Source organism: Pleurodeles waltl, chromosome 5 (genome assembly GCF_031143425.1).
Source record: "Pleurodeles waltl isolate 20211129_DDA chromosome 5, aPleWal1.hap1.20221129, whole genome shotgun sequence".
NCBI classification, from domain to species: Eukaryota; Metazoa; Chordata; class Amphibia; order Caudata; family Salamandridae; genus Pleurodeles; species Pleurodeles waltl.
In genome coordinates this window covers 1,341,378,917-1,341,405,865 of record NC_090444.1, presented here as the reverse complement: position 1 = coordinate 1,341,405,865, position 26,949 = coordinate 1,341,378,917, and the positions used below count along the sequence as shown (strand labels likewise).

The window sequence follows — 26,949 nt, the reverse complement described above, 5'->3', positions numbered from 1 at the left end:
TGGAGGTAAGAGCATGCCAGTATCTGGACAGGTATCCAGTCCACTGGCTTCCCCAGATCCTCATACCAGTCCTGTTCATGCTCCAATCTGTATCCTAAAGGGTCTCAGGCCCCTCCCACTCCTCACCTGTGCCTGGCTGTTCTAAATAAGCCTCAGGCACTGATCTGGGCCTAGTAGGCACCGTCGAAATCGGCATTGTATGACGTCATTCTGGCTCCGGATCATCCGGAATGAGGATGGGGCTACCATCACCAGTGGGCTGGTTCCACTATCAGATCCTGGGTTCCCCAACGGCGCTGAGGCCGAAGCCACCGAGGTCGAATCCGATGGGCCCCCTGCTAACCCCACGGGTCCCAAAGATCCACCCGACGGGGCAGCCTGCTCAAAAACAAGGCGCACAGCCTCGTAAATTTCCTTTAATTGAGTGGGGGTCGCTCCGGCTCCCGGAAAGGGGGGAAGACGCGGAGTCGGCCCTGGCAACGGCTCTGCAGAAGCGCGCTCGGAACTTCGATGTTCCTTTGATGCTTCGTTGGCTGACGGCCGTCGCAAAGTAGAAGTCCGCTTGGACTTCTTTTTCTTTTTGTGCCTCTTACCTAAATGCCCGAGGACCTCGAACGTGAGGAAGATGACTTGGGGCTCCTGGAGCGGTGCCGCTACCTCCACCTTGAGCGGGACCGCGACCTCCTTGAAGTCGCGCTGACCAAAGACGACTACCGGGCCGCTAGAAGATTGAGAGATCTCTCTCGCAAGGCCTTCGGAGCCACAGCCGGACACAGTCGGAGCATGACGTTGCGGTCCTTGTCAAGGCACCAGAGACAAACTTGGTGTGTATCAGTGACCGACAAGGCGCGAGTACTTGCACCACAGCGTTTAAATCCAGTTTTCCTCAAAGTCATTCGCACAGACAATCGAAAAAAAATCTTAGACGAAAAAAGGGTAGCTCTATCCAGACCTGCGCTTAACCGGCGGGAATGGAAAAGAACTGACATACCGGGGCAGTGCCTATATAGAAGACCGTGAAGTCACAGGCGGTTCCAACTACACTGATGACGCCACGCAGAGCCGGACGATGCACGCGGATCCGAACAACGCCACCCGATGGCGTGCATAGGGTGCTGCTCAGCTGAGAAATTTCAGATTCAAAGCTGACACCTGGGAATTCTAAGGTAAGGAATCTGCAGCTAGAAGTCTCTATCAGATCATCATGTCATAGGAGAGGAAAGACAATATGAGTGTGTTGATCCTACTGAGGGACCGGCTATATATGATACAAAGAGTAGACAAGCGATTCCATTTTATTGAAATAGGTCTACAATTAAAGAAACAAGGGAAAAAAACCTGATTCTATGCCTCGCCTGCCCCTCGCACTCAACATATTTAATCAGGAGAACATATGATTACACTGATTTACCTGCAAATTTGAGGACCTGGAAGTACGCAATCTGGGGGGATGCTAGACCTCCGCACATGTAATTCGGTCAGTGAAGGGTCATTCCACCTCTGCAGTCCGATGAGTCTACGCGAATCTTAGTCTCTTGTGTGTTAGCCTCGAAGTTGGTAAGGATAGTACCCCAGTTACTAGCTATGCCTTTTTCACACAATCTTAGGCTATCCTCCCTGTGAAGCACAATGCTTTCCGACTGTGCCAATGTAAGGAGATTTTGCGCCCAGGCTACAAATGCTGTGGGCTCAGGTGATTTCCACTTACAGGTGATGAGGCATTTAGCTATCAGCAATCCCAGATCAAGAAACCAAGAGGTAACTCTGCGTTTATTGTCTCTGATGTAGAGACCTAAGAGTCATAGGGCCAGAAGTAGCAAAGGTTTTTACCCATTCTGTGTCTATGGGAAAAAGTGTTCGTACATATGGCCCATAGTTCCCATTTGTGCAGCTCTGGGCACCCTGTGCAGGTGGACAATCTAGACGTGACATCTCGCCAGTAGTGTTGGAGCGATGGAAAAGCTCAAAGCATGTGGAACAGGTCTGCGCCAACCAAGTGGCATTGTCTGTACAGTGAAAGTAGCGATTGATTATGGCACGGGTGAGGTAGGCCCTGTGTATGATGTAAAATTGGATATGTCAAAATCGTGCATTACAATGAATATATGTGGGCTTTCCAAGAAGGTGCCCATTCTCTGTCCATGGATGGGAGGAACGGGCCAAGTTGCCCTCCCAGCGGCAAAGCAGGGCCATAAGTTGTGGTGCAGTATGAATTTGCAGTGATTCCACAAACCAATGTATTAAGTGTCTAACCAATACCATAACATGAAGGTACTGTACGGTGATGTGGGTCAGATGTTCTTGTGTCATATCACCCCATTTGTTTGCCAATAATGTGAGTAGTGAGTTATGTAGTAGCAATTGGCTAGATGGCAAGCCTGTATCTTCCATTACTGTCTCATTTGGGATGAAAGCACCATCTTGGTAAAGATCTGATGAGGTGAAGTTGAAGCCCCTAGGTGTGCCTAGTAGGGTCAGTGCTGGTGCATAAGGAATTACTGACAGTGTGAGATAGAGGCTCCGACGCGAGTAGTGATATGCCACTCCCAGCTGCAAAGAGTCAGATGTTTTTGCTCAGGTGAAGAGTCTTGGGCAGAGACCAGGCGGGTAATGTTGTGGTCAGCCAGTTGTGAGCCAGCTACCCATTTAGCCATCCATTGAGGTTGAGAGGCAAGGTAATACTGTTCTTAGTGTGGTACAGCAAGTCCGCCCTGATCTGGGGGCAAGTAGAGTTTTACAAGCACAACCCTGCATCGTGATTTATTCCAAATATATTCCCTTATGTGCCTTTCCACAGAGTGAAAAAATGGGGTGGGAATATAAAGAGGTAAGGTAGCAAAGTAATATAAAAGGCAGGTATGGGAGGCTGGCCTGGTTAGTAGTGGGTACCAAAGGTACTTACACCTTATACCAGGTCCAGTAATCCCTTATTAGTGAAATGTAGTCAGTGTCTAGCAGCCAGGCTGTCTAGGGGTAGCTGTGGTTGAGCAGCCAAGGCTGATCTAGCAGACATGCAAAGCTCTTGCAATACCACTGTAGTCGCACAGTACTCACACACATGAAAGAAAATACTCAATGTGACAAACATAAATGTACATTATTTTGGTAACACAAATGCCAAAAATACCTTAGAGAAAATACTCCATTAGGAGGTAAGTAATATACACAGTATATACACTAGTATCCAAACACAGGTAAGTAAACAGTCAGAAAACAGTGCAAATAGTGAAAATCACAATAGGTTGCAACACAAACCATATACTAAAATAGTGGAATGCGAAAGTCTGTTTCCCACCTAGGCAAGTGTAGTGTGTAGAGGGGCGCTGGGAGTGTAAGCAAACATCAAAGGTAAGTAATAGAACCCACCCCAGAGCCCAGAAAAAACAAAAGTAAATCACACTAAGTTTCCTGAAACACACAAAAAGTTGTGACAGAAGATTACGCAAGAACCAGAAGAGACTGGAAGACACCAACGATGGATTCCTGGACCTGAAGACCTGTGGAAGAAGGGGACCAAGTCCAAGAAGCACTGAAGAGTCCAGGGAGAACAGGAGCCCCTGCTACCCTGGATGAGGGTGCGAAAGAAGAACCACCAGTAAGAAGACAGACAGATACGGGTTCCTGGTTGGTGCAGAAGATGTCCCACACCGGATGGATGATTGCAGTCTGGTTTGCATCACTGGATTCCACCAACAAGCCTTGGCACATGCAAAGCTTGCGGTTAGCGGAAAAAGAAGCTGCCCGGGACCAGGAGGGACCTGGTGGACTCTACCCTGGAGGAGGGGACAGAGGAGGCTCTCAGCAACTCAGAGAGCACTCAGAAGGCCAGTCAGTGCACACATGAGTACCACAGCATGGGTACAAAGAAGGTGCAAATGGAGGCCCATGCAGCATGAAACAAAGGGCTCCCACGCGGCTGGAGAACCACTCAGGAAGCTGTGCGTTGCAGGATGGAGTGATGGGGGCCTAAGCTGTGCTGTGCATGAAGAACTTCTTGAAAGGTCGCACACAAGCCTTGGCAACTGCAAGTCATGTGGTGCATGGGGGTACTGTATTGCGTGGGGAGGCAAGCCCTCCACCAAAGTTGGACAGCTGGAGCTTGGGACCGTGGGGGTCACTTTAGTCCACCACTCGTGTTGCTGGATCCACGCTGGTCTTCTGGAGAGGGGACCCACGCTACCGGTCGTTGCTGCAGAGAGGTGCCTGCTGAAGCAGGGAAGTGACTCTGTCACTCCACTGGAGATTCCTTCGGTTCTTCTGGTGCAGGCTGAAGACAGACAGTCCTCGGAGGATGCATGACCTGGAAACAGCTGCAGTTGCTGGCAGAAGCTGAAGATATAATGTTGCAAAAGTCATCTTTGCTTCTTTGTTGCAGTTTGTAGAGTGTTCCTGGAGGGTTCAGCTGTGGTTCAGTTGGTAGAAGATGAAGTAAAGGATGCAGAGGATTCCTGCTGGAGTCTTGCAATCTGAATCTGAGGAAACACCCAGGAGAGAGACCATAAATAGCCCTGAAAGGGGGATTGGTCACCTAACCAGGCAAGCACCTAGTTGTTAGACACCTTACATGGCCATAGTCGGGGTTACCACTGTGAAGCTGGACATAAGTATTGACCTATGTCCAGTGCACGCGTAAAATGGCGTTCCCGCACCCACAAAGTCTTGGAAAATTGTCCTGGACGACGTAGGGGCACCTCTGCTAGTGCAGGGGTGCCTTCTCACATAGGTACTTTCCACCCAGCCTTCAGGGTTGGAAGGCCTGACATATAGGTGACTTATAAGTGACCTGGTGCAGTGTAAATGGCTGTGAAATGGTTAATGCACCATTTCACATAGGCTGCAATGGCAGTCATGTAGAGGACTTTGCATGGCCTCCCTATGGGTGGCAAAAGTAATGCTGCAGCCCACAGGGATCCCCTGGAACCCCAATGCCCTGCGTACCTAAGTACCATACACTAAGGACTTATAAGGGGCCACCAGTATGCCAATTTGGGATAAAATACTGGGTTACCAGTATGTAGTGACAAATTTGGGAACAGAGAGAGCATAAGCACTGGGGTCCTGGTAAGCTGGATCCCAGTGACACAGTCAAGCATACTGACAAAACAGTGAAACATACTGACAAGTAGGCAACAAACCATAAGCACTGGGGTCCTGGCTAGCAGGATCCCACTGACACAGTCAAACACACTGACAAACAGGGCAAAAATGGGGGTAACCATGCTAGAAAGAGGCTACTTTCTCACAGAAGGCAGGACTACCACTTTTAGGAGGTCCTCGAGACCCACCACTGATAATAGTAATGTGCGCCAAAAGGTCATCTAGGACCTTATGGATGTGGCGGTGTGTGTAAGATTGTCGTTGAGTAGGTCTATTGGTGAATGATATACTCGGACACCCAGATACCGAACAGTGCTCTGCTGCCACGGTATAAGTATGCCATTTAGGGTGTAGTCTGGATTTGGCAACTCAGGTGTAAAGGGGAACGGGCATGAGTTTGCCCAGTTAACTGCTAAGCCAGAGGGGGCAGCAATCGGATGGAATGTCACAGCGATTGTGTCAGGGATGGTGTGCGTCTCTGACATATAGCAGCACATTGTTGGCATAAAGGGAGATGGCATGAGTTCCATTTCCTAGAGGAATGCCCCAGGTCTGGTCCTAAACACATTTAATCCTTGTTATATGCATTCAATATTATTCAGTGGTCTATCAAACTGAATTTTAAGAGGGGCAAAAATTAGGCCACGCATATCACTGGTGAGGCCACCCGCAAATGCATTATATACACATCACTGAAAAAAAACAAAGGATAAAGTGAAGTTATAGTTAGGTGAAAATGTCAATGAAAGCGTACATTTCAAGCTATAAAAAAAAACTGAAATTCACTAGTTAGTTAACTGAAGTAACCATAACTCACGCCATTGCCAGTGTAGTTACAGTGTATTACTCTCACTATGCCTAATACATCTGGTGACTACAAAGACAACATGTAATCCATGCATACACCCACAGTCATGCTTTCATTCTTTTATCTATGCATGCATCCACCCACATTCAGTCTTCCATTAATCCACTCATACAGGGGTTTGTGTATCATTTTATCCACGCCCATGAAGTCATCCATCTACATATGTATAGATATGTAGCCTCACCCAGCCATCAAACCATCTGTACCACTTAATTTGTTCTTCAAAGCATGTGAGCTAATTCCATGTGGCAATTTAAAATGTAACCAAAATATTTTATTATATACTTGACAAAGCAGGGACCTAAGCTTCTTTGGTGAGGTGGAGAGTAATACAGAGAACATTGAAACTCCAGCATGATCAACTCAAACACGAGGAAGTGTATGTACAAGGAGCTGTGCTGAGCACGTCTGTGTATTTGCAAGTGAAGTTAGACAATAATAGACCCCATTGCTAAGTTTTATATAGCACATTTACATTAGATTTATTTGCCACTTGAGGCATAAGAGAATCTGCCCAGAATGACACAGTGTTGGACTACTGCTTAAGACCAGAGTGAATGCAAGATCTCAGGGTGTACTTTAAGAGACTAGACCAAATCTCTAGTCAGTTGCTAAACCTTTATGTGGATCTGCCATTTCCTTCAGTATTCCTTCATTTCACTGACAGAGTAGGGTTGTTCTTGACAAGTATCTAGTAACTCCACAACATTTTCTATATGTTCCCCGGGTGGATGTTTTTCCTCTGTCCTCAGTCTATGAAGCAGGGCACAGGACATATTATAAAAGGCAGTGTACTGTTTTAGTCGTATTGTAAGGACTGCATCTAGCAATTGCTGATGTAACAGATTTCACAGCCCTCAAGCTGGGAAGTCCACCGTATTTGTCCACCCAACATGAACTGAGTTTGACAAAAACACCTTACTGGAATTAAATACGCCTTTCTAGCTGTAAGTACACTGTTGGCTGCTCACATGGCAAAGAAAATGAGAGGGGGATAATATAGGCATATTTATTCCTTTGTGCCGTTCCAGGTATCCTGTGAAAACTGAACACTAATGAGGATCACGGCACCCCACCACAGCGCCCAAAGGTAGTGTGGGCCAACAGCTTTGTGTAATGCTTGTAGAGATGGGGCTACTGTACTTTAACAGGTCAGCTTTAGCCTCCAAGGCATTACCCTTCCCAGACAGTGGCGTGTGCTTTGTTTGCCAGCACAATGTTTACTGTTTTTTTGTGAAATTTAAAGTCGGTATAGGATTGCATGTAAGCAGTTCTTAATAACATTTTGTTTTTTAGTAGCCACAGGAAGGCTCCTGAAAGCCAACATAATTTAAACTCTCATAATTGCATGTAAACGTACTTAATTGTTGACCTTACAATCTTTCCGGATTCAGAGTACAAAATAGATTATGTTGGGGTGCGCGCGCGAGCCACGGACCAAGATGGCCACCTAATTACGGAGCTCTGCGCATCGTCAGGTGAGTTTTTACTGCCGGAGCTGGTTTTTTTCCTCTTTTTAATGACGCTTCTACAATAACAGCTATGGGATGTTTTGGTGAGCATATTCATTGTTTTTAGGGCTCACTAGGTTATTTTCTGACTCTTTCATTACGTTTTTTTATTTCTCCTTATGAGTGCGGTCATTTTGACTAATTTTGTTCACCATTACATTATACTTCTTTGAATATTTGATGGTTCGGCTTGCAGTTTTTTTTGCGCAAGCCTGATAATTTATTTTTGCTGTCTTGTTAACATATTTTTGGAGTTCCTATGTCACTCATTTACTTATTGAAGGCTTTTATTTTTATATGGGCAAACTAAAGAAAATAAAATCTCTGTTGCATCAGTCCTCCTCAGCTGACAAACTTTCGCAGTTTTTACAATTGGACACTTCTGCTGCAGTGTCTTCTTCTTCCATGTCAAAGATGTCTTCCTCATCATCTTCTTCGCCTAAAGTTTCTCAGAATATTTCTACAACTACTAATAAGAGGGTCAAACAGGACCCACCTTTACCAGTAAAATCTCCCTCGCCGATCTCTCTTGAACTTGTGCTTGACGAAATACGCACATTGCGTCCTTTTATTGAAAAAACGAATTCTCTGATACAAAATCTTGATTCTAAGTGGTCTCAAATGGAAGTGAGAGTCTCTGCTTTGAAAGAAAGAGTCAGCGACGTGCAGGATGAAACACATAAAATTATTAGTTTGGAAAAGGAAGTGGCAACTTTGAAGACACTTGCGGAGGATTTGGAAAACAGAAATAGACGCAATAATCTTCGCCTTTATGGATTACCGGAGGGTCTTGAAGGGAGTGACCCAATTTCAATTTTTGCCTCATTCTTTCCACAGTTGGTGGGCCTAACATCTTCTACAGTATTGAACATCCAAAGAGCGCACCACATTGGTCATCGTTCTCCGCATTCCTCCACATCTAAACCAAGAGGCGTGATTATTTTCTTTCTTGGATTTATTGATTTATTGAGAATTCTTAACGCTGCGAAATCCAAAAAACAAATTTCTTGGCAGGGAAGTAAAATCTTCATCTCACAGGATGTGTCCAAAGCTACAGCAAACAGGAGGAAAGAGTTTTTGAATCTTCGTCCACAGCTTCATGACTTGGGAGCTCGTTTTGGATTATTCCATCCGTGTTTGTTCAAAGTGACATATCAAAACAAGACCACTTCATATACCTCTCCTGAAGTTCTTTGTGATTTTCTAAGACTACACTCTACAAATTCTATGGAAACAGCTGGTTCGTCTACACGTTGACTATATACGTTTCTTAATTTATTATGCCCTTTCATTACTACTGCAACATAATTGATGGTCCTTCATATGCAGTTTATCCAGTATACTATATTGACGTGACTACAGGCCCTTTTTGTTAATGTATTGTTTTCTTTTCACAGGTTCCTGGTGTTCTATAATCATTATTTTTGCTCGTAACCTTTGTTCGTTGATATGTTCCGTTCCCTTGCTGTGCCGTCTTCAGTCTGCGCTGTCACCATCCCTCCCCTCTTGTTCATTCATCTCAGGTATGTTTTAGCAGTTGTCTTTATTTGACATGTACTGTCTTCTTTTTTTCTTGAATATTTTCCATCCTTTTTCCTGCTGTTTTCCCTTTACTCTTCTCTCTTTTTAGTTTTTCTGTTTTCCTTTCCCTTATATGTACTTTCAGTTATTTATGGTACAAGGCCTTTCGTGTATATGTATGGTTATGTGACGTAAATTCTGAGTTATTTTTTGGAATGTCAAAGGATTTATTAACACAATTGAAAGGCAGAGAATGTTATCCCACTTATCTAAATATAATCCAGACTTGGTTCTTCTACAAGAGACCCATTTGACGGATTCTGAAGCTCTGAAACTTAAAAAAGGTTGGGTGGGCAATGTTTTTACTTCCCCTTCGTCTACAAAGAAAAATTGTGAAATTGTGCTCTGCCATAAAGAATTATCAGTTAATGTTATTTCGCAAGACTCGGATTCTGATGGTAGATGGCTCTTTGTGAGGCTCAGTATTAATGGGATTACAATGACTAATGGTAATATTTATGGTCCTAGTAATTCAGATTATCTTTTCTGGCCTAATATCACTAAACAATGTTTGCATTATAATGATGAATTTCTTCCTAGTGGAGAGGATTGCGATCAAATTCATGATCCCTTTATAGATAGGCAATCTGTAATTACATTTTCTCCCCATAAAATGCATAAGCAATTTAAGGCATTTTTCTTACAAAGTAATTTAATTGAATCATGGAGAACCTGCAATCCTGATAATAGGGATTTTTCGTTTTATTCTCCACCACATGGCTCCTTATCTAGACTTGACCATATTTTTGTTTCTAAATCATTATCCCAAAATCTTATTAACTCCTCCATTGAACCTATGGTAATATCTGATCATGGTCCAGTCATTTCAGATTTTGACTTGCTCCTGGTGCATCCCAAATCCAATAGGTGGCGATTTAATAATTCTTTGTTACTTGACTCTAAATTTTCCACTTCCTTTGTTGCCTTTGCGGACAAATTTTGATGATTTAATGAAGATTCTCACGTTTCTCCACAATTGTTATGGGATTCGTTTAAGGCTGCGGCTCGTGGTCATATAATAAATGTTGTCTCTAATAAAAAGACAACTTTTAATGCCCAACATGAAGCACTGCTTCTCAAAATTAAACGGTTAGAACATCAATATTATTCTTCCTCCTCCAATTTTAATATACAAGAACTTATTCAGGCAAAATTGCAATTTAATAAAATCTCAATGGATAATGCTTCTTCTTTTCTTCCACGTAGTAGTGCCCGTTATTATGGAGGTCGAAATAGAGCAGGGAAGCTTTTGGCTAATTACGTACAAGTTCGAAAGCACCGCCATAGTGTGAAGTCTATAGTTTCAGATACTGGTGAGTCCCTTTTTAAGGATGAAGATATTTTAGCTTAATGTGTTAATTATTATCAGACACTTTATACTCCTGAGTCAGTCCTGACCTCCTAACAGATTGATGATTATTTAAAGAATATTCAAAACCTTAATAAGACACTGGTTGATGCTACTTCACTTGAAGCAGATATTACTTCTTTAGAAATTTTTAAAGCCCTTCAATCTCTAAAAAAAGGTTAAACTCCTGGTCCGGATGGATTTGCAGTGGAATTGTTTTTACATTTTTCTGACATGTTACTTCCAAACTTGTTCAGCTTTTTCAATTCTTCATGGGTTCTGGTTGTACAGGGGGCACATTTCAGGAAGCTTCGATTTGCCTAATTCCAAAGGACGGTAAGGATCATACTTTCTGTAAAAAATTTAGATCAATCTCTCTTCTAAATACAGATTGTAAAATCTTTGCTAAATTATTAGCCCTACGTCTTGATACCCTTTTGCTTTCGCTGATAAGTAAGGAAGAAACAGGTTTTGTCAAAGGTAAACTTGCTTCTGACAATTCTAGAACACTCTTTAATGTACTCAGCAAAGCTCCTGCTCTGACGTATTCTTTAGCGGTAATTTCCATAGATGCTGAGAAAGCGCTTGACCAGTTAGACTGGTCTTTTCTTTTAAAAGCTTTAGCCTGACATGGTTTAGGGCCTCATTTCATTTCACGTATCTCTTTGCTTTATCAATCCCCAAGGGCATCGATATTGGTAATTGGGAAATTGTCCAGATATTATGTATTATGCAGAGGTGTACGTCAAGGGTGTCCGCTCTTTCCAATCCTATTTATTCTAGCTCTAGAGCCTTTTCTATCCAGTATTAGAAATGACATTAAAATTGAAGGTTTCCAGTATGGCGAGAAACATTTAAAATTAACGGCATATGCAGATTATATACTTTTATATATCTCAAACCCTGAGCTCTCTATTCCGTTTCTACTTTGGGAAATTGAGGATTTTTCTTTGATTTCGGGTTATATGATGAATTCGGATAAAACTGAAATCCTCCCTCTAACAAAATTTTGTTTTAGAGCATCGTTTGATATTACTGGTTTTCACTGGAATTCTTCCAAGATTAAATATTTAGGTATTTGGTTCACCTCATCCACTAAAAAGTCAATTGAAGTAAATATTTCAGATGCTTTAGATAAAGTTGATAGATCGATTCTGGCATGGAATCCCTTATTTTTATCTTGGTGGGGGTTGTCCTGACTCTATTAAAATGATGATTTCTCCTAACATTCTATATATCCTATCCATGTTTCCGCGTCCTTTATCTGGTACCTTTTTTACACAATTGGACTCCAGATTGTCTAAATTCCCCTGGAACAATAAGAAATCTAGAATTTCTCTTAGTGATCTTCGTCATTCTAAACAGGAGGGAGGAGTAAATTTCCTGATTTCAGATTGTATCACAAATCCTTTTGTTTGCGTCAAGCTTCTAGGTGGGTCTCCCTGTCAGGCTCTAGGTTTACTCCCTTATGGTTAGATATTGAATGTTCGTTTCTTTTGCCTTTTTCCCCTACTGAGGTGGTATCCTTTTCCTATAATATTTCACTTATCTCCTCTCTGCTTCTTAAACATACTTGTGCCCTTCTGCGTTCTCACTATTTACCTCCGTCTGTCTCTCATTCCTCTTTTCTGAATTTCCCTATTTGGCATAATTGTCTTATCACTATTAATAAAAAGCCTTTATTTTGGAAATCCTGGTGACAAAGAAATATAGCATGCGTCAAGGATTTATTCTCCAATTATACTCCACTTTCTTTTTCACAATTCCAACTTCTATTTCATTGTCCCAATTCATTTATGCCTAAATATCTTCTTCTTATTAATATTATTCTTGATGTTCTTTTTTCCTTGCCTTCCCCTTCTTCTTCTTCTGAATTACCCTTTTCTTTGTCCTCCTTTCTTATCTCGTATCCTAAGGCATCAAATATCTATAAACATTTTCAGTCTCCTGTTTTGACGTGTCCTTAATCTAAAATTGAATCTCAATGGGAATTGGATATGGGATGTACCTGGACTGTATCGTTTTGGAATAAGATGTGGCATCGATCTTATAAAATATCTAGATAAGCTTCTACCACACAGTCACTTTTCTTTCTTTATCACAGACTTTATTTTACCCCTTCTACTATAGCAACATTTTCTGTATCCTCCACTTCAAATTGCTGGTCCTGCGATAGCCCAAAAGGAAATCTTATGCATATCCTCTTTGAATATCCTCCTACTGTCTCTTTTTGGAGAAAAGTTTGGTGTCAGCTTACCTGCATTTTTCATTTGCGAACCCAATTTTCTCCCTTGGTGCTTTTTCTAGGTAGTCTCTCTGCTGACATTGTTTGAGATGATGATAATTTAAAGTTGTTAGATCTCATGTTAGCTTTAGCCTTTCAACAAATTACTTTCATTAGGAAAAATTCATCCAACATTTCCTATAAGGCTTGGTGGAATAATGTTTGCCACTACCATAGACTAGATATTGCTTTTACCTCTTTATGCTGCCCTTCCATAAATAGAGATTTGTATTGGTTACCTTTGACTGATTATCTTAATGCTGCTGCCTTTAATTCTAGTAATTGTACATTATCTGAGAATTTTAAGCCACCATGAATTCTTTATTTTCTCTGTTCCTGAGTGAATTTTAATTTAGCTTAAATGTATGCTTTATTGAATATTACTTTTTTCTTTTATTTAGCTGTTGAAGATCCAATGTATCTTTCTCAATGTAATTGGTCTTGTTCCGTTTTCATTGGTTCTTCCCCATTTTATACTTTCAAAATGTTAAACAGCTTTTAAAATTCCTTTTAAAATTATATAATTATCATTGTGACAGATATCTTGTATCGTTAGTATGTAACCTATATGTATTTTGATTTTAATAAAGCTGATTTACCTTAAAAAAAAAAAATAGATTATGTTTTCCTGTCCGAAGGAAGAGGCACTCAAAGAGCTGCATTTTTATTTAAAAAAGAGCAAACCCACGCTATGCCTCTCTGAATCCGTTTTAAGGGTGGTTTAGTCGGTGCTAGTAAGCTCAACAATTGCTCTCACACAATCCACAAGGTTAGCCTGCTGGCTAAGGGTATATATTTGAAGGAGGTAGCGAATGAAAGTTATTCAGCGACAAGGCCGGGAACCATGACAGATTGGCGTTTATGTATATTTCTCTTTTGAACAGACTAATTACCAAGGTAAACTGAAGTAAGAGTAAGGGAGAGGCACTGATCCTCTGATCCCTTTTTGGCCCTGCAGGACGTATTCATTTACGTAATTCAGTTAGTTTGTAAAGCACAGGCGCGTCTGTTTACGGTAACTATAGACTGCTTAAGTGTAGGCAGAAGTATATTTACAATAAAGCATTAATGCTTTCACAGTGCACTGGGATGAGAAGAGAACCATAATCCGAAATGGTTTAACTTGCTGACAAACCCGTATGCCTCAGAAAGGAGGAATCATTAGCCTTTCACTTTTGGCCTTTCTAATCCGCCATATAATCTATGCTGTATTTATTTCCTGACCATGCACACTAATTACCACACTGGTATATGCTAATTCCTTTTATGATATATGATTACAGGAGCGGCTATAGCACAGGTGGGGCCCAGTGTGACAATCATTCCTCCCCCCAATCCCTCACTACCACCTGGTAAAAGTGCCCCTCGTCTACCTGTAGTCCCTCTCTCACATACATTTAATTTGTGTTAAAGCGCTCGTAAAGGCTGACTTTACTAATAAGAATATATATCTATCCAGGTGAACCCTTTTTAGCAACATTAGGAATAGATAATGAAAACTCGGGGGGAAAACCCATAACGTCCTAACCTATTTCATGCCGTTTGCATGCAGCTCTTTCATGACAATTCGTTACAGTCACATAAGGGTTGCATTTTATGAACAGTGGTAACAGAAGAATCTCTATGACATAAGCAGTAACCCACTCAACTATCCACATAAAATACAGATCTGTGATCTGCACAGTACGCGTTCTATGCAGCAGGCACATGAACCCTCTGCACTACATTATGGCAGGTCAACACTGCAACTAGACACAACTCATCTCGCTCTAGCAGGAACATTCATCACAAGAGGTATCTTGACATTTTTATTGCTACCCGAAAGCTGAACGCACAAGGAACTCTGCAGCATGAGTTTTTAAATGGGAAGTTATGGGTAAACACAAAGCCCCCTCTCCCCCCCTGCCCCCCCTCAAGGTCTGCGGCCAGTGCGGTCGCACTTTCCTAATGCCGGCCCTGTGTGATTATATCATGTTACCAAGAAATGCTTTGCACCAACCCTGAAGTGACAGCATTTTTGCCTGTATCTCCTGTTGTACTGCGGGTCTGTATGTTTGAATGTGGAATGCATAACAGTTCTCACAATTTTCATGTTTGTCTTTAGCAGGATGTCGGTCCACGCTGCCACCTCAGCCGGTAACGAGCGTTTCGTTTTCGTTTTTATATTTTCACTTTGTGAGACTATTATAAAAACTTGAGTCAGCTGGAGCGCGCAGAGAGAGGACTGCGTGGCAAAGAGGAGCCTGCCCGCTGGGGCAGCCCTGCTGATAAACAGGCAGCCATTGTTCTCGGCCGGCGACAGATGCGACGCTGTAACCAATTACGTAAGGACAATTCTACATTTCTCTTGGCAGATAATGAGACAAATTCAGCTAGACTGTGTATGTATGTAAAACCTTTAGCTGTTCGTGTTATTCGCGTTTACCTCTGCTACCATAATAATACTCATAGAATTATTAGTCAACATAATCTACATGAGGTTAGAGTTTAATAAGCAACCGTAGATAGTGTAACTTTTTGTGAGCTTACGCACTGACTTCGGGGGAGAGGCAACTGAGGAAGGGTCCTACATCTCATTCCTTGCAAGTGTTTCTGATAGGTTAAGTAGTATTCTATACAACCCTAAACCTGTTCAACCAGTATAGCTCTTAGAATAGGTCTGTGAAATATTTGTCCATTTTAAAGTCTACGTGGGGTAGTTACCAAAGTAAACCGAAGTTAGAATATGGAAGAGGCATTGATCCTCTGATGCCTTTTGGCCCTGCAGTACGTTTTCATTTACGTAATTCAGTTAGTTTGTAAAGCAAACACTCCTGATGCAAGCCAAGAGTTCCTTTCTGCCCAAGTGTTCCAGGCCATTTCCCCCCAAGTGTATTATCATCATATCCCAGCTTGTGCACCCGGGCGGCATGCAACCACTTGTGGGTAGCCCTAAGTTGTTCCCATTTCATTATTGGCAGCCTGAACCCCTTCATGTCTATCTGGCGTGTGTATTTGCCCTCTGTTCCCTCTACTTGCCTCCACCAGGCTTGGGTCCTGCATACGAAAGTGTCCAACCACCCATTCTGCCTTGCGCTCCGTAACTGTTTCAAGGCAAGTACAGAAATGTCAGGGCCGCACGACTACTCCTTGTCCCCTCCTGTTGTTTGCTCTTGTGTGGAAAGTGAAACTTTTGTTGGAAATGGTGGGGTGGATAATGCTCTGCCATGCTCTATTCGTGGTACTGCATCCTCACGTAGATTTTATAAGCATTGGTGCGCCATCTTGCCATCGCCCTGATCCCCTTCTCTGAGAATCTGAAACAAGCAGCCGAATTTGCAGTCCCTATGTGTAATAAGTGTGTGGCAAAACATGCCACCGGCAGCCCTGCTTGGTCCAGTGTCTTCTTCAGAGCCACCTTGAGCTGAAAAGAGCTCAGGCAGTACCCGCTGTTGCCTGAAAAGAGCCCCTTCTCCCTTGGCCAAGTATCGCCTGAGACAGCACACTGGGCACAGGGTGTGGTCAGAAAGGCACAGCAGCCGCAATTTGACCCTCTTAACCAGCTGGTCCGTTTTGGACCTCTTCAGTAGTGCTTTCAATTGCCCTGTGATTAGCTTTATGCCCTGTCTCGCCTTCCTCTTGTTTCGATAGTGCTCCCAACTCGAATACCCTGAATGCCCTAAAAAGTGCCAAAGTGAAACCTGCTTTGAACAATGTAGCATCAAACGTGTCTGTGCATACCGCATCTAGTGAACCCTCCCCACCCCAGACCCCATGAGAAGCCTTGAATCCTGTGTAGGTCCTTCCATCCTCCACCACCCTTTCATGGCTGCCCTTATGTAATGTGAGCTGGTGGTGTTTCTACCGGTTGCAAGCTTGGTGGAGTGTGCCACTGCTGCTAGGTTGCCTGTGCCCATGATTTTGGCTTCTTCTGGTTGAATGTACATTGCATTAACTTTTCAGTCACCCTGACTGCTGATCGTGATTGCAAACGCTGCTAAGCCTGTCACCTTCTTTACCATTTCAGCATATGTTGCATAGTGCTTCACTGTCTTTTGAGCTAAAAAGTGTTCTACTAACCGGGACAGGTCACATCCACCAATTTGCACAGGCCGTTTGGGAATGGAGTTATCCTCTGCTCTGCCTCTGGTGCCAACCTCCTGGATTTGCCAATATGGAAGCAAGAGAGGGCACCTGCTTGACCGCTATTCACTCCCGGGACATGCCTCACATTTAAGCCTAGGTTGCTCAACAGCTGCATGTTTTACTAGGTACCGAAGCAGTTTTGGCAGCTGTGGGCACCTGCTGCCCCCTTGTTAATGGTGTGTACCACTACCTCGTTGTCTGACCAAAGAGTCAGCTTGATGTCCCTTAGCTGCTCCCGCCAAACAGTTAGTGCCAGCATTATGGGAAACAGTTCAATAAGTGTGATGCTCCTGTTGATGCCTGCCCTAATCCAGGCCACAGTCCATCTCTTCATACACCATCTGTTCTTGAGATGGCCCTGAAGCCTAGGCTGCCTGAAGCATCTGTGTACAACTCTATCTGCTTGTCAGACACCCAATCCCCTCTCCAGATTAGGGTCCTGTTGAATACTTCCAGGAATGTCAGTCACATTCAGAGGTCCTGCTTCACCACTGCCTCTAGTCTTGTGTGTTGGTGTTTTTTCTGCAACCCTCTTGTCAAACTTGTGAGCTTCCTCGCAAACATTCTTGCTGCCGGGATAACTCTGGCTGCAAAGTGTAGCTTCCCTATGAGCTCCTGGAGCTCCCCAAGTGTGGCCTTCCCTTTCCCAACTAGTGCTTTGATGTCTTTTCTCATCTCCTGAATCCTGCCCCCTGGCACATGGGATGTGCCTTCCATGGAATCCAGCTCCTTGTCCAAGAACAATAGCTTTGACACTGGGCACACTGTCTTGTCTCCTGCTAGGGAGAGACCTAACTCCTCTGCTAGGTGCTGGAAGGCTCCCAGTAACTCTTCACACTCTGGTCTCCCTACAAAAAGGAAGTTATTCTAATAGTGTAGTTTCCTCCTTTTGGGTGCCTCTTACCTAGGGTCCACTCTAGGAAGGTGCTGAAGAGCTCAACGTATGCACATGATATGGAGCACCCCACAGGTAACACTTTGTCAAAGTAAGTGTCCCCTTCGAATTTGAACCCCAGAAGATGGTAGCTTTGTGGATGTACTGGGAGCAATCTGAATGTTGATTCAGGTGTCTGCTTCTGCTATCAGGGCCCACTGCCCCATTGAGCGCACTCCTCTTTATGGCATCTTCCACAGAAGCATACTCTACCGTGCAGTCCTTGGGGTTGATCTCATCGTTCACTGAGATCCCCTCCAGGAACGAGAGGTGGTGGATTAGCCTCAACTGGCCTGGCTCTTTTTTGGGCCCTACTCTGAGTGGTGAAATGACCTGGTCTGTGGGGGCTCTGCCCTATAATGGGTTTTCTACTCTCCCCAGCTCCCATTCTTTCTTGCTTTTCTTCCTAATTACCTCTGGATGCTTAAGTGCTGAGCCAAGTTTCTTTGTCTCTTTGGCAGCAAAGGATCCTTCAAATGAGATTCTAAAAACTTATTTGAAACCTTCTCTTACCATCCTTGTGTGCTCCTTACTGTCATAATCATTGGCTAGGTGCCTCAGCCTGTGGGTACTTATAGGGGGCATAGCCAACTCTACACCCCTATCACTTGAATTCCTTGTACCTAGCTGGGCTACTTCTTTTTCTCTTTCTCCCTATTGTGGCTGGATCCCCTGCCTTTTTTGCAGACTGTTGCTGGGTGTCAGGCCCGACCGCCCCGCCACATGAATGGAACAAACGTGACTGAACATGCATGCTGTTTCCCATGTGAACTCGCCCTTGTCATATTTATAACATATTGACAAAGTGTTTTTTCCAGCCGGTGCTTCCTTCCAGTGTGTGTAATGTGTTTGCCTGTAGAAGGGCTTCTGCTTCTCCTGCTTTTCTTTGGGATAACCCCTGAAAAAGGGCTGCTCGCCCTTCCCAAACCATCTCCTGCCCATCATCATTTTATGCATATAACCAGATACATCCTCCTCTCATTCCATATCTGGATGACACTTTGGGGGTCATTCCAATGTTGGCGGGCGGCGGAGGCCGCCCGCCAGAATTCCCCCCTCCGAAATACCGCGCCGCGGTCAAAAGACCGCAGCGGGTATTACAAGTTTTCCCCTGGGCTGGCGGGCGGTTGCTGAAAAACCGCCCGCCAGCCCAGGGGAAAACGACCTTCCCACGAGGATGCCGGCTCGTAATCGAGCTGGCGGAGTGGGAAGGTGCGACGGGTGCAGTGGCACCCGTCACGTATTTCAGTGTCTGCAAGGCAGACACTGAAATACTTTGCGGGGCCCCCCCCCCCCTACCGCCATCCTGTTCATGGCGGCTTTCCAGCCATGAACAGGATGGTGGTAGGGGGGGTCGGAATCCTCATGGCTGCGGAGCGCGCTCCGCAGCCATGGAGGATTCACACGAGCAGCGTAAAGTCGGCGGGAGACCGCTGACTTTCCGCTTCTGACCGCGGCTGAACCGCCGCGGTCAGAATGCTCGTTGGAGCACCGCCAGCCTTTTGGCGGTGCTCCCGTGGTCGGTGGCCCTGGCGGCCACCGGCCGCCAGGGTCAGAATGACCCTCCTTATCTTTAGCCTGAACCTCTTGTCATAATGCAGCCATCCATCACCTGCGAACTGCATTTGTGCTTCATGTATCTCTGACTCGTATCATAAAACCATAAAACGTTTGAGCAGTGAGGGAACTTCTCCACTATGATGCATGCCATAATCCTAAATGCTCCAAGCCAGTTGTCAAAATTCCTTTCCTGCCTTACCCTATTCCTTCCCCCTTATCCTCCTCTTTCTTGTTGCATGTGGTAATGGTGAAGCCTTCCAACGTATCTCCAATAGTGAAAATATGTAAATGAATGATATGCGCCAGATGTGCTCTTTCATCACCAACGGTATTAGGCTTGGCAGGTTCGTGGCCCTGGTGACCTTGTAAGGCTTTCCTAACGTGCCCATTTATACACTTCTGGTGCTAGCCCATCCATAGCTGGGGTGCCTGTTCTCTGCCCAAACTTCCCAGACGTGGATCCCAAAAACTGTGTGAGCAGTGATGTCACTGGGGCTGCTAGCCGGGCCTTCTAACCTTTTCTCTGTGGGTGGGCCTCCCCCTTCAAATGCCTCCGTCGGGGACGCTGCTGCCTTGGGCCCCGAGGGTTGAAATTGCCCCCCCCTAAGGGGGTGCAATCCTGCTCCTTCCTGTCATGTCCAGCCCCCCTTTGTTAGCAAACAGAAAAGGTGCAAATGATTTCAGGCATTCCTGCAAGATTGCTTGTTAACACACACTGCGAATGCGGAATCGGGCTGACTGGAGGCGCAGACTAACTACAATGGTTATTTTTTACTGCTAAGAAGTATATATTACCAGGAGTAAGTCTTGAGGAAGTCCTTAAATAGGACAAAACATGGGTCAGCTGGAATCGTCTATGGGAAAAATAGGCTGGGATTATTTATGAGAAATCAACAACTACATGTTTTAAAGTTTATTTGCCATCATAATGGTTGCATCTCTATTGATGGAGTGATAAAAATATGTCTGTATAAATGTTTTCAAAAGTTGGCATTGAAAATGGCAGTATGAACTATCCAAATCAATTAGAACATGATTTGTAATTTTTTTTAAATCTGGTTGTAGTAAAATATAAAGTAACCTATACCTGAATGTCTGAAGTATTTTGCATATTAACGTTTTCCTTATTTGGATGAACTTAAAATAATGAAAGTACATTTATGGACATAAAATGTATCAAACCAAGAGTAGGGTAGAGAAATATATTTATTGTGTGGTCCACTAATTTATTATTTGCAATTCCTGCACAATTGTGCTGATTTTCTTACCATAAGTTGTCTTTGCTCCTTTGCTGGACGCTGTGTCCCAACCACGGCCTCTGGTTCCTTTGCATCCTTCTTCTCCCCTTTGTTACTGCTTCTGCATGCATTGCACTGGTGTTTTCTGGGCTCCTCTCTCTCGTCGGCCTCTTCCCTTGGCAACTCATATTCCCGGTCGTCACCGGTTATGTCTGGGGTGGGTCACCAACCTTCACATTTCAGCTGTCTGAGGAGCCTCTCCGTGCCATGCGTGGCCGTCCCTTCCCTTGCTTCTTTCAGTATTTCATCTATGTCAAGTAGCTGCTTGCTGTTGCCCTGTTCTTCCATGCTGATGCTTTGGCTGCCCTTGGTCTTTCTTGTTTTTGCTTGCAGCCAGGTCACAATATCCTTGCAGGCTGTCCCTGACTCTTTAGTCTTGGTTCCCTCGCAGCCAGATCGCATCACCTTTAGGGGCTGCCCCGACTGCTCCTGGCCTGTTTGTCATGCCACCGGGTAGTGTCACTCTTTCAGGCTGTCCCTAATTGCTCTCTGTTTGCTTTTCTTTGAGTCCCCGGCTGCCTTTTGCCTGTTTAAAATAGTCTTTGTTTATTTAGTGTCAGCATTTAGGGTGAAAATTGTGATATGCGTCCTTTGCTTCCTATACTTGTTTGTGCCCTGCTGATTAATTTGGTTTGATTTGTGCTGCAGTTTGCCGTTATGTTACCTATGCAAGTTAATTATTTGGGCCCACTTACTTCTGACTGTCTGCTTTCGAGCCCATGTACTGTCTTAGGCTGTTGGCAGGCCCGGCGTGCTTAACTACTTCAGTTTGTTATGTCCACAATTGCGCTCTATAATTAACTGCTGTTCAGCCCCTGTGCTCTGAATCAGGGCCTGCAGCAGGTAGAAGCCACATACGTCCCTGGGAGAGTCCCCCGATTTCTTTTGTCACTTCTCGGCCCGGACCTCCAAAACACGGCCTGTCACTTTAAATCCCAGTGTGTCTGCACTCTGAAATGAGGGCCTGTTGCTTTAATTCCTTGCATGCAGTGCCACTCCTGACCACCACTCCCAAATGCTTAATAATAGGTGGGGCTTCTATGCTGCAACACTGGATTCCTGGCCATGCGGTTGCAAAACATTTGCATTTTACCACCTACTTCAAGTAGGTAGTAACCTATTCACAAACGGGAATCGGTCCCCAAGGGAGCCCTTCCCCTTTGTGAATGCATGCAAAAACATTTTTTTTTAAGAGCAACCAGTAGTCCCAAGGACGAATGCCTACTCTTAAGAAATGAAAATAAAACTTTTCAGTTTTATTTTTTAAACACAGGCCTTGCTGTGGCTATTTGGGGTAGTTCGCATTTAGGTCTTCATAACTTTTTGTCCACATAAGCTATCCACGCCAAATTTCCGTCCTTTTTTCCCCCACATCCTAGGATTCTAAATGTGCCCAGAGTTTGTGAGGTCCCCTGGAAGAGACCAAGAAATTAGCCAAAATAGAGCAAAAAAATTGTTTTTTAAAAAACAAAATGGGGAAAAAGGGCTGCAGAAGAAAGCATGTGTTTTTTCCCCTGAAAATGTCACTAACAAAGGGTTTGTGATGCTAAAATCACAATCTTCCCAACTTTCAGGAACAGGCCGACTTGAATCAGAAAACCCAATATTTCAACACAATTTTTGCATTTTACTGGGACATACCCTATTTTTACTATTTGTTGTGCTATGAGTTCCTTCCAGTTAGTGACAGAAACGGGTGTGAAACCAATGCTGGATCCCAGACAGCTAAACATTTCTGAAAAGTAGACAACATTTTGAACTCAGCAAGGGGTCATTTGTGTAGATCCTTCAAGGTTTTCCTACAGAAATTAACAGCTAAAATAAAAAAAATATTGGAAATGAGGTAAAAAAAGAGCCATGTCTTTCCACGTTTTCTGCTATAACTTTTTCCAGCTATTGCAGAATTTTGAAGGCAATATAAAATTACGTCTGCTGGACTCTTCTGGTTGTGGGGATGTATAGGGCTTGTAGGTTCATCAAGAACCCTAGGTACTCGGTGTCAATAAATGAGCTGCACCTTGCAATGGGTTTTCATTGTATACCGGGTATACAGAAATTAATTTTGTGAAATATAAAGAGTGAAAAATAGGTATCAAGGAAGCCTTTGTATTCCCAAAATGGGCACAAGATAAGGCGTTGAGAAGCAGTGGTTATTTAAACATCTCTAAATTCCGGGGTCCCCATAACAGCATGTGAATTACAGGGTATTTCTCAAAAAGACTTATTTTTTACACACGGTCTTACGTTTGGAAGGAAAAATTGTAGAGAAAGACAAAGGGCAATAACACTTGTACTTCTATTCTGTGTCCCCCCCAAGTCTCCCAATCAAAATGGCACCTCACTTATGTGGCTAGTGCCCGTGACAGGAAATGCAACAAGGACACTTCACATTTTTGCACTGAAATCTGATGTGTTTTTTGGAAAGTGCCTAGCTGTGGATTTTGGCCTCTAGCTCAATCGGCACCTAGGGGACCTGTGCATTTTTCAAAACTAGACATGTAGGGGAATCTGAGATGGGATAACTTGTGGCCCTCTCACCAGGTTCTATTACCCAGAATCCTTTGCAAACCTCAAAATTAGGCAAACCCTCCCTCCCCCACTTTATCTCACATTTCGGTAATAGAAAGTTCAGGAATCTGAGAGGAGCCACAAATCTCCTTCCTTCCACCCAGCATTCCCTCAAGTCTCCTGATAAAAATGGTACCTCACTTGTGTAGGTGGGCCAAGTGCCTGTGACGGGGAAGAGCCAAAAACATGTTGAAATTGAGGGGGAACCAAGGCGGGTCCAGAAGGGAAGTTTGAAAAAAAAGTTTTTAGGCTGACAAGTGGGGAATTTTGTGGATTCCTGCAGATTTCGGAAGGTTCCATCACAAAAATGTGGGGAAAATGTGTGATTTCAAGCAAAGTTGGAGGTTTGCAGGGCATTGTTTGTAAGAAAATGGTGTGGGGTGCATGTGAAGCACACCACCCTGGACTCACCCAGATGTTTAGTTTTCAGACTTGTCTAGGTCTCGTAGATTTTTCTACATGGCAGCATCCCAGAGTCCAAAAAGTGCAGTGGGACGATTCTGAGAGTTAACCAAGCTCTCATGCCCAAATTTAAAATTAAAACCCAAAATAATCAAATGTCCTCTTGCTTGCTGATGGGAAAAGATCTTTTAGTGTGCGGGGGTACCCTTGCCTAAGTGGTCGCTCCCCATCTGTAAATAATAAAAATAGAAATCCCTGGTGCCTTGTGTCGGCCTTATTAAAATAGGGTGATCCGCCACCAAGGTGGGCAGAAGTTGCCTAAGGAGTGGCTCCCCATCTGTATTAAAAAAGAAAACAAAATCCCTGGTGCCTAGTGGTTTCTGCCCCTAAGGGGGGCAGAAATGGACTAAAATAAATTTGCCCCCCAGGGGAGTAACCCTTGCCTAAGGGCTCGCTACTCTCCTGTAAAAAAACAAACAAAAACAATATCCCTGATGTCCAGTGTTTTCTGCCCCCCCCCCCACTAGGTGAGCGACCCTTGCCTAAGGGGTCGCTCCCTTTATAATATTAAAAAAATACCTGGTGTCTAGTGGGCATTCCTGCTGCCCGATTGCTATGCTATAGGGCTGCAGGAATGCTCAGAGAGACGTGGAAAGGAAAAGACTTTCCTTTTCTTTTCATGCTTCCCTGACCTCCCTTGCCCCCATACCGAGGAGAAACTAAACAGCAAGATGGGGGCGACCTCTGATGAGGTCAGTGCATGATCACGCGCTGATGTCATGAGACATGACTGGGGGTAGGAAGCGGGGTGGGAGGCCCATGGGGGGCCGGTGCCAGGAGGTAATGGTTGCGTCTGTGGCGCAGCAGCGTTACATCACCGGACTTAACCATTACGTCCTTGGCGCCGAAAGGGTTTAAGGAAAACGGGCTGCATTTAAAAAAAAAGACCGCTTTATTTAAAAGCAATCACAGACATGGTAGTCTGCTGGGCCCAGCGGGCCACCATCTGTGATTTTAGCATTTCCTAATGGGTCGCAAATTGCAACCGACCTCATGAATATTAATGAAGTAGGTCGATTTGCGACCCATTAGGAAACACAAAATTAAACTCCATAAGTTTCATACATTACAATAGCGAGTACTTAATTGCGATTCACAGGGAAGCGCAATTAGGTAATCACAATTTAATAAAACAACACATCTGGCCCAAACTGTGTGTGGTAACCCTCATCAGATATTCAGTGTCTCATACAGAGGCTGAGGAGCAAATATAATTCTGCAAAACTGAAAACTTGATGTGGAAAACTAGTCTTTCACACAATATTCAGCTACCAGGGCGCAAGTATGCAAGCGGGGAATGCTTCCATTGCCGAGTTATCATTGAATGGTTAATGTGAGCCTGGTGATTCATCAAGTATGTAGGAAATTGCCTATCTCTGTAGTCTACTTAGCATTCCCAGGCCCATAGTATCCCAGCAATGGTACACGTCTTTGACTTCAAGGTGGTAGGACTAGCAAAGAACTTGTCTAAGGTGTAATTTATTGCATATTTTAACTGCATTGCTTTTCTGTAAGATATCATTCTGAAATACATTTATTCAATTGAATATGCGAGTCGAAAAGTGGAAATCTGATTTAAAACCAACAATTCATGACACTATTCAAACTATATAAAGCACTACCACGGTGCAGAGAGAAGAAATATAAAAGCACACAAATAATATACACATATTTAGCCAGCAACACTTTCTTTGTGGCTCATGGACTAATCTTTCACACACTGCAAAAAAAAAAATTCAGAAAACTGAAAACTCTGATTCTATTTATATTTTGGGAATGTAAAGGTGAGCCTTCCGTACCAAGCACTGCTGTAACATATTACATTTTCAACATGTTCGATATGGAATTCCAAACTCTGTAAGCGTTGTATGTAAACCTTCATGTGATCAGGTATTTTTGATTTGATTTAACACAAATCTTGCCCAAAGCTTTCTTTAGTGGTCTTGGAATAAGTGTTGATTCCCTTTTTTTCAAAGTCAGCTTTTCAAACGTTTTTGTAAGCAAAGACTTGCACTGCCTATGATCGACTACATCCACGTCAAACTATTAATGTAGTGGCTTCGCCCGAGACCATGGCATAAGCCGATACTGTGAGCAAGCATATTTTCACTGACAAACTTTGTCTTTTCAACCTTCTTAATATCAAGCAGTAGTTCAGAGCATTTCATAATTTTGATCAATTTCACTCCAAGTGCGATTACTCAAGAAGTAAGGAATAGGGCCAAATATGTTCAACAGTCACAGACTCTACATCTTGCTTGAATGATGCAAATAACATGCAGTGAGAGATGTTACACTGACATCTCCACGTTCCCACGCGTTCCTCCCTTTTTAAGGTATAAAGGATCAAGGGAGTAGAGTGAGATGGGATAAATATATTTTCACGTCATAGCACCTTATATCACACGTGATAGCTATGGAATTCATACATATCTATGCTCCTACATAAATCGACAAAGCAGTCCATAGTGAACATTTTGCAAATCATATAGGTTTTGTAAGTGTGTATATATATATATATATATATAATTAATGCAGGTTTTTGTTTGACATGCAGTCATTGACAAAATGGTATTTAGGTATTGATGATCCAAAACTCTCACCTATCTGAAGACTGTCAATGTGCTGTGTGAACACACCATCGAGATAGATCTTGATCATCAGGAAGATTTTTCTAGCGTCCCCCATGGATGACAGTACTTCGGAATTGTATTGCAAGGAACTGGACACTGGAGTATACGGCTTGACCATCTCTATACCTGTAAATAAACATGTGATCAGGCCATTACCAGACAAGCGGGGAAGAATATAACCAACATCTGAAAAAGCAAACTGTAACAATCACAGGTGGCTATGAACAAAAGATCATCAGATACCAATATAACTCTTTTTTTTCTCCTAAATGACTGTATACTAGTCTATGCCACTCACAACGCACTGGGCTATGTCAGAACATCTATTACATTGTTTTAACTTTCTGTCAGCAGAAAATATGCTGCTGTATTCTCAGAGAACGCTGGCCTTTCCTAGGAAGTAGAAGTGGCAGAAAGTGAGAGAGCAGAACATGTAGAAGATGGAACATTCTGGAGGTTGGCAGAAAAGAATGAGTGTGATCAAGTGAGAACAAAGCAGCTGTCGGCTTTGGAGAAAAGTAGATGTAAGAAACTGGGTTACTAGTTGAGGGGGATAAAACCCTACTCAAGAGACCACCACAATCCGTGTCTGGGTGAAACACAAGCAAACCCCAAATTTACCCCATGGTCAATCCTCTAGCAGCTTAAAGAAAAATCAGTGAAGCAATCCTCTAGCAGCT

General features: G+C 43.6%; 1 protein-coding gene across 2 annotated transcripts in view; it reads right to left on the bottom strand.

Moving 5' to 3' along the window:
* Positions 1-26,949, bottom strand: part of CYB5R4 (cytochrome b5 reductase 4) — a 1,010,997-nt gene that overhangs the window by 226,944 nt on the left and 757,104 nt on the right. For both annotated transcript variants that reach the window (XM_069235594.1, XM_069235593.1), the window contains exon 12: positions 26,240-26,395. In XM_069235594.1, coding sequence (XP_069091695.1) covers positions 26,240-26,395 — 156 coding nt within the window. The remainder of the gene's footprint in view (positions 1-26,239; positions 26,396-26,949) is intronic.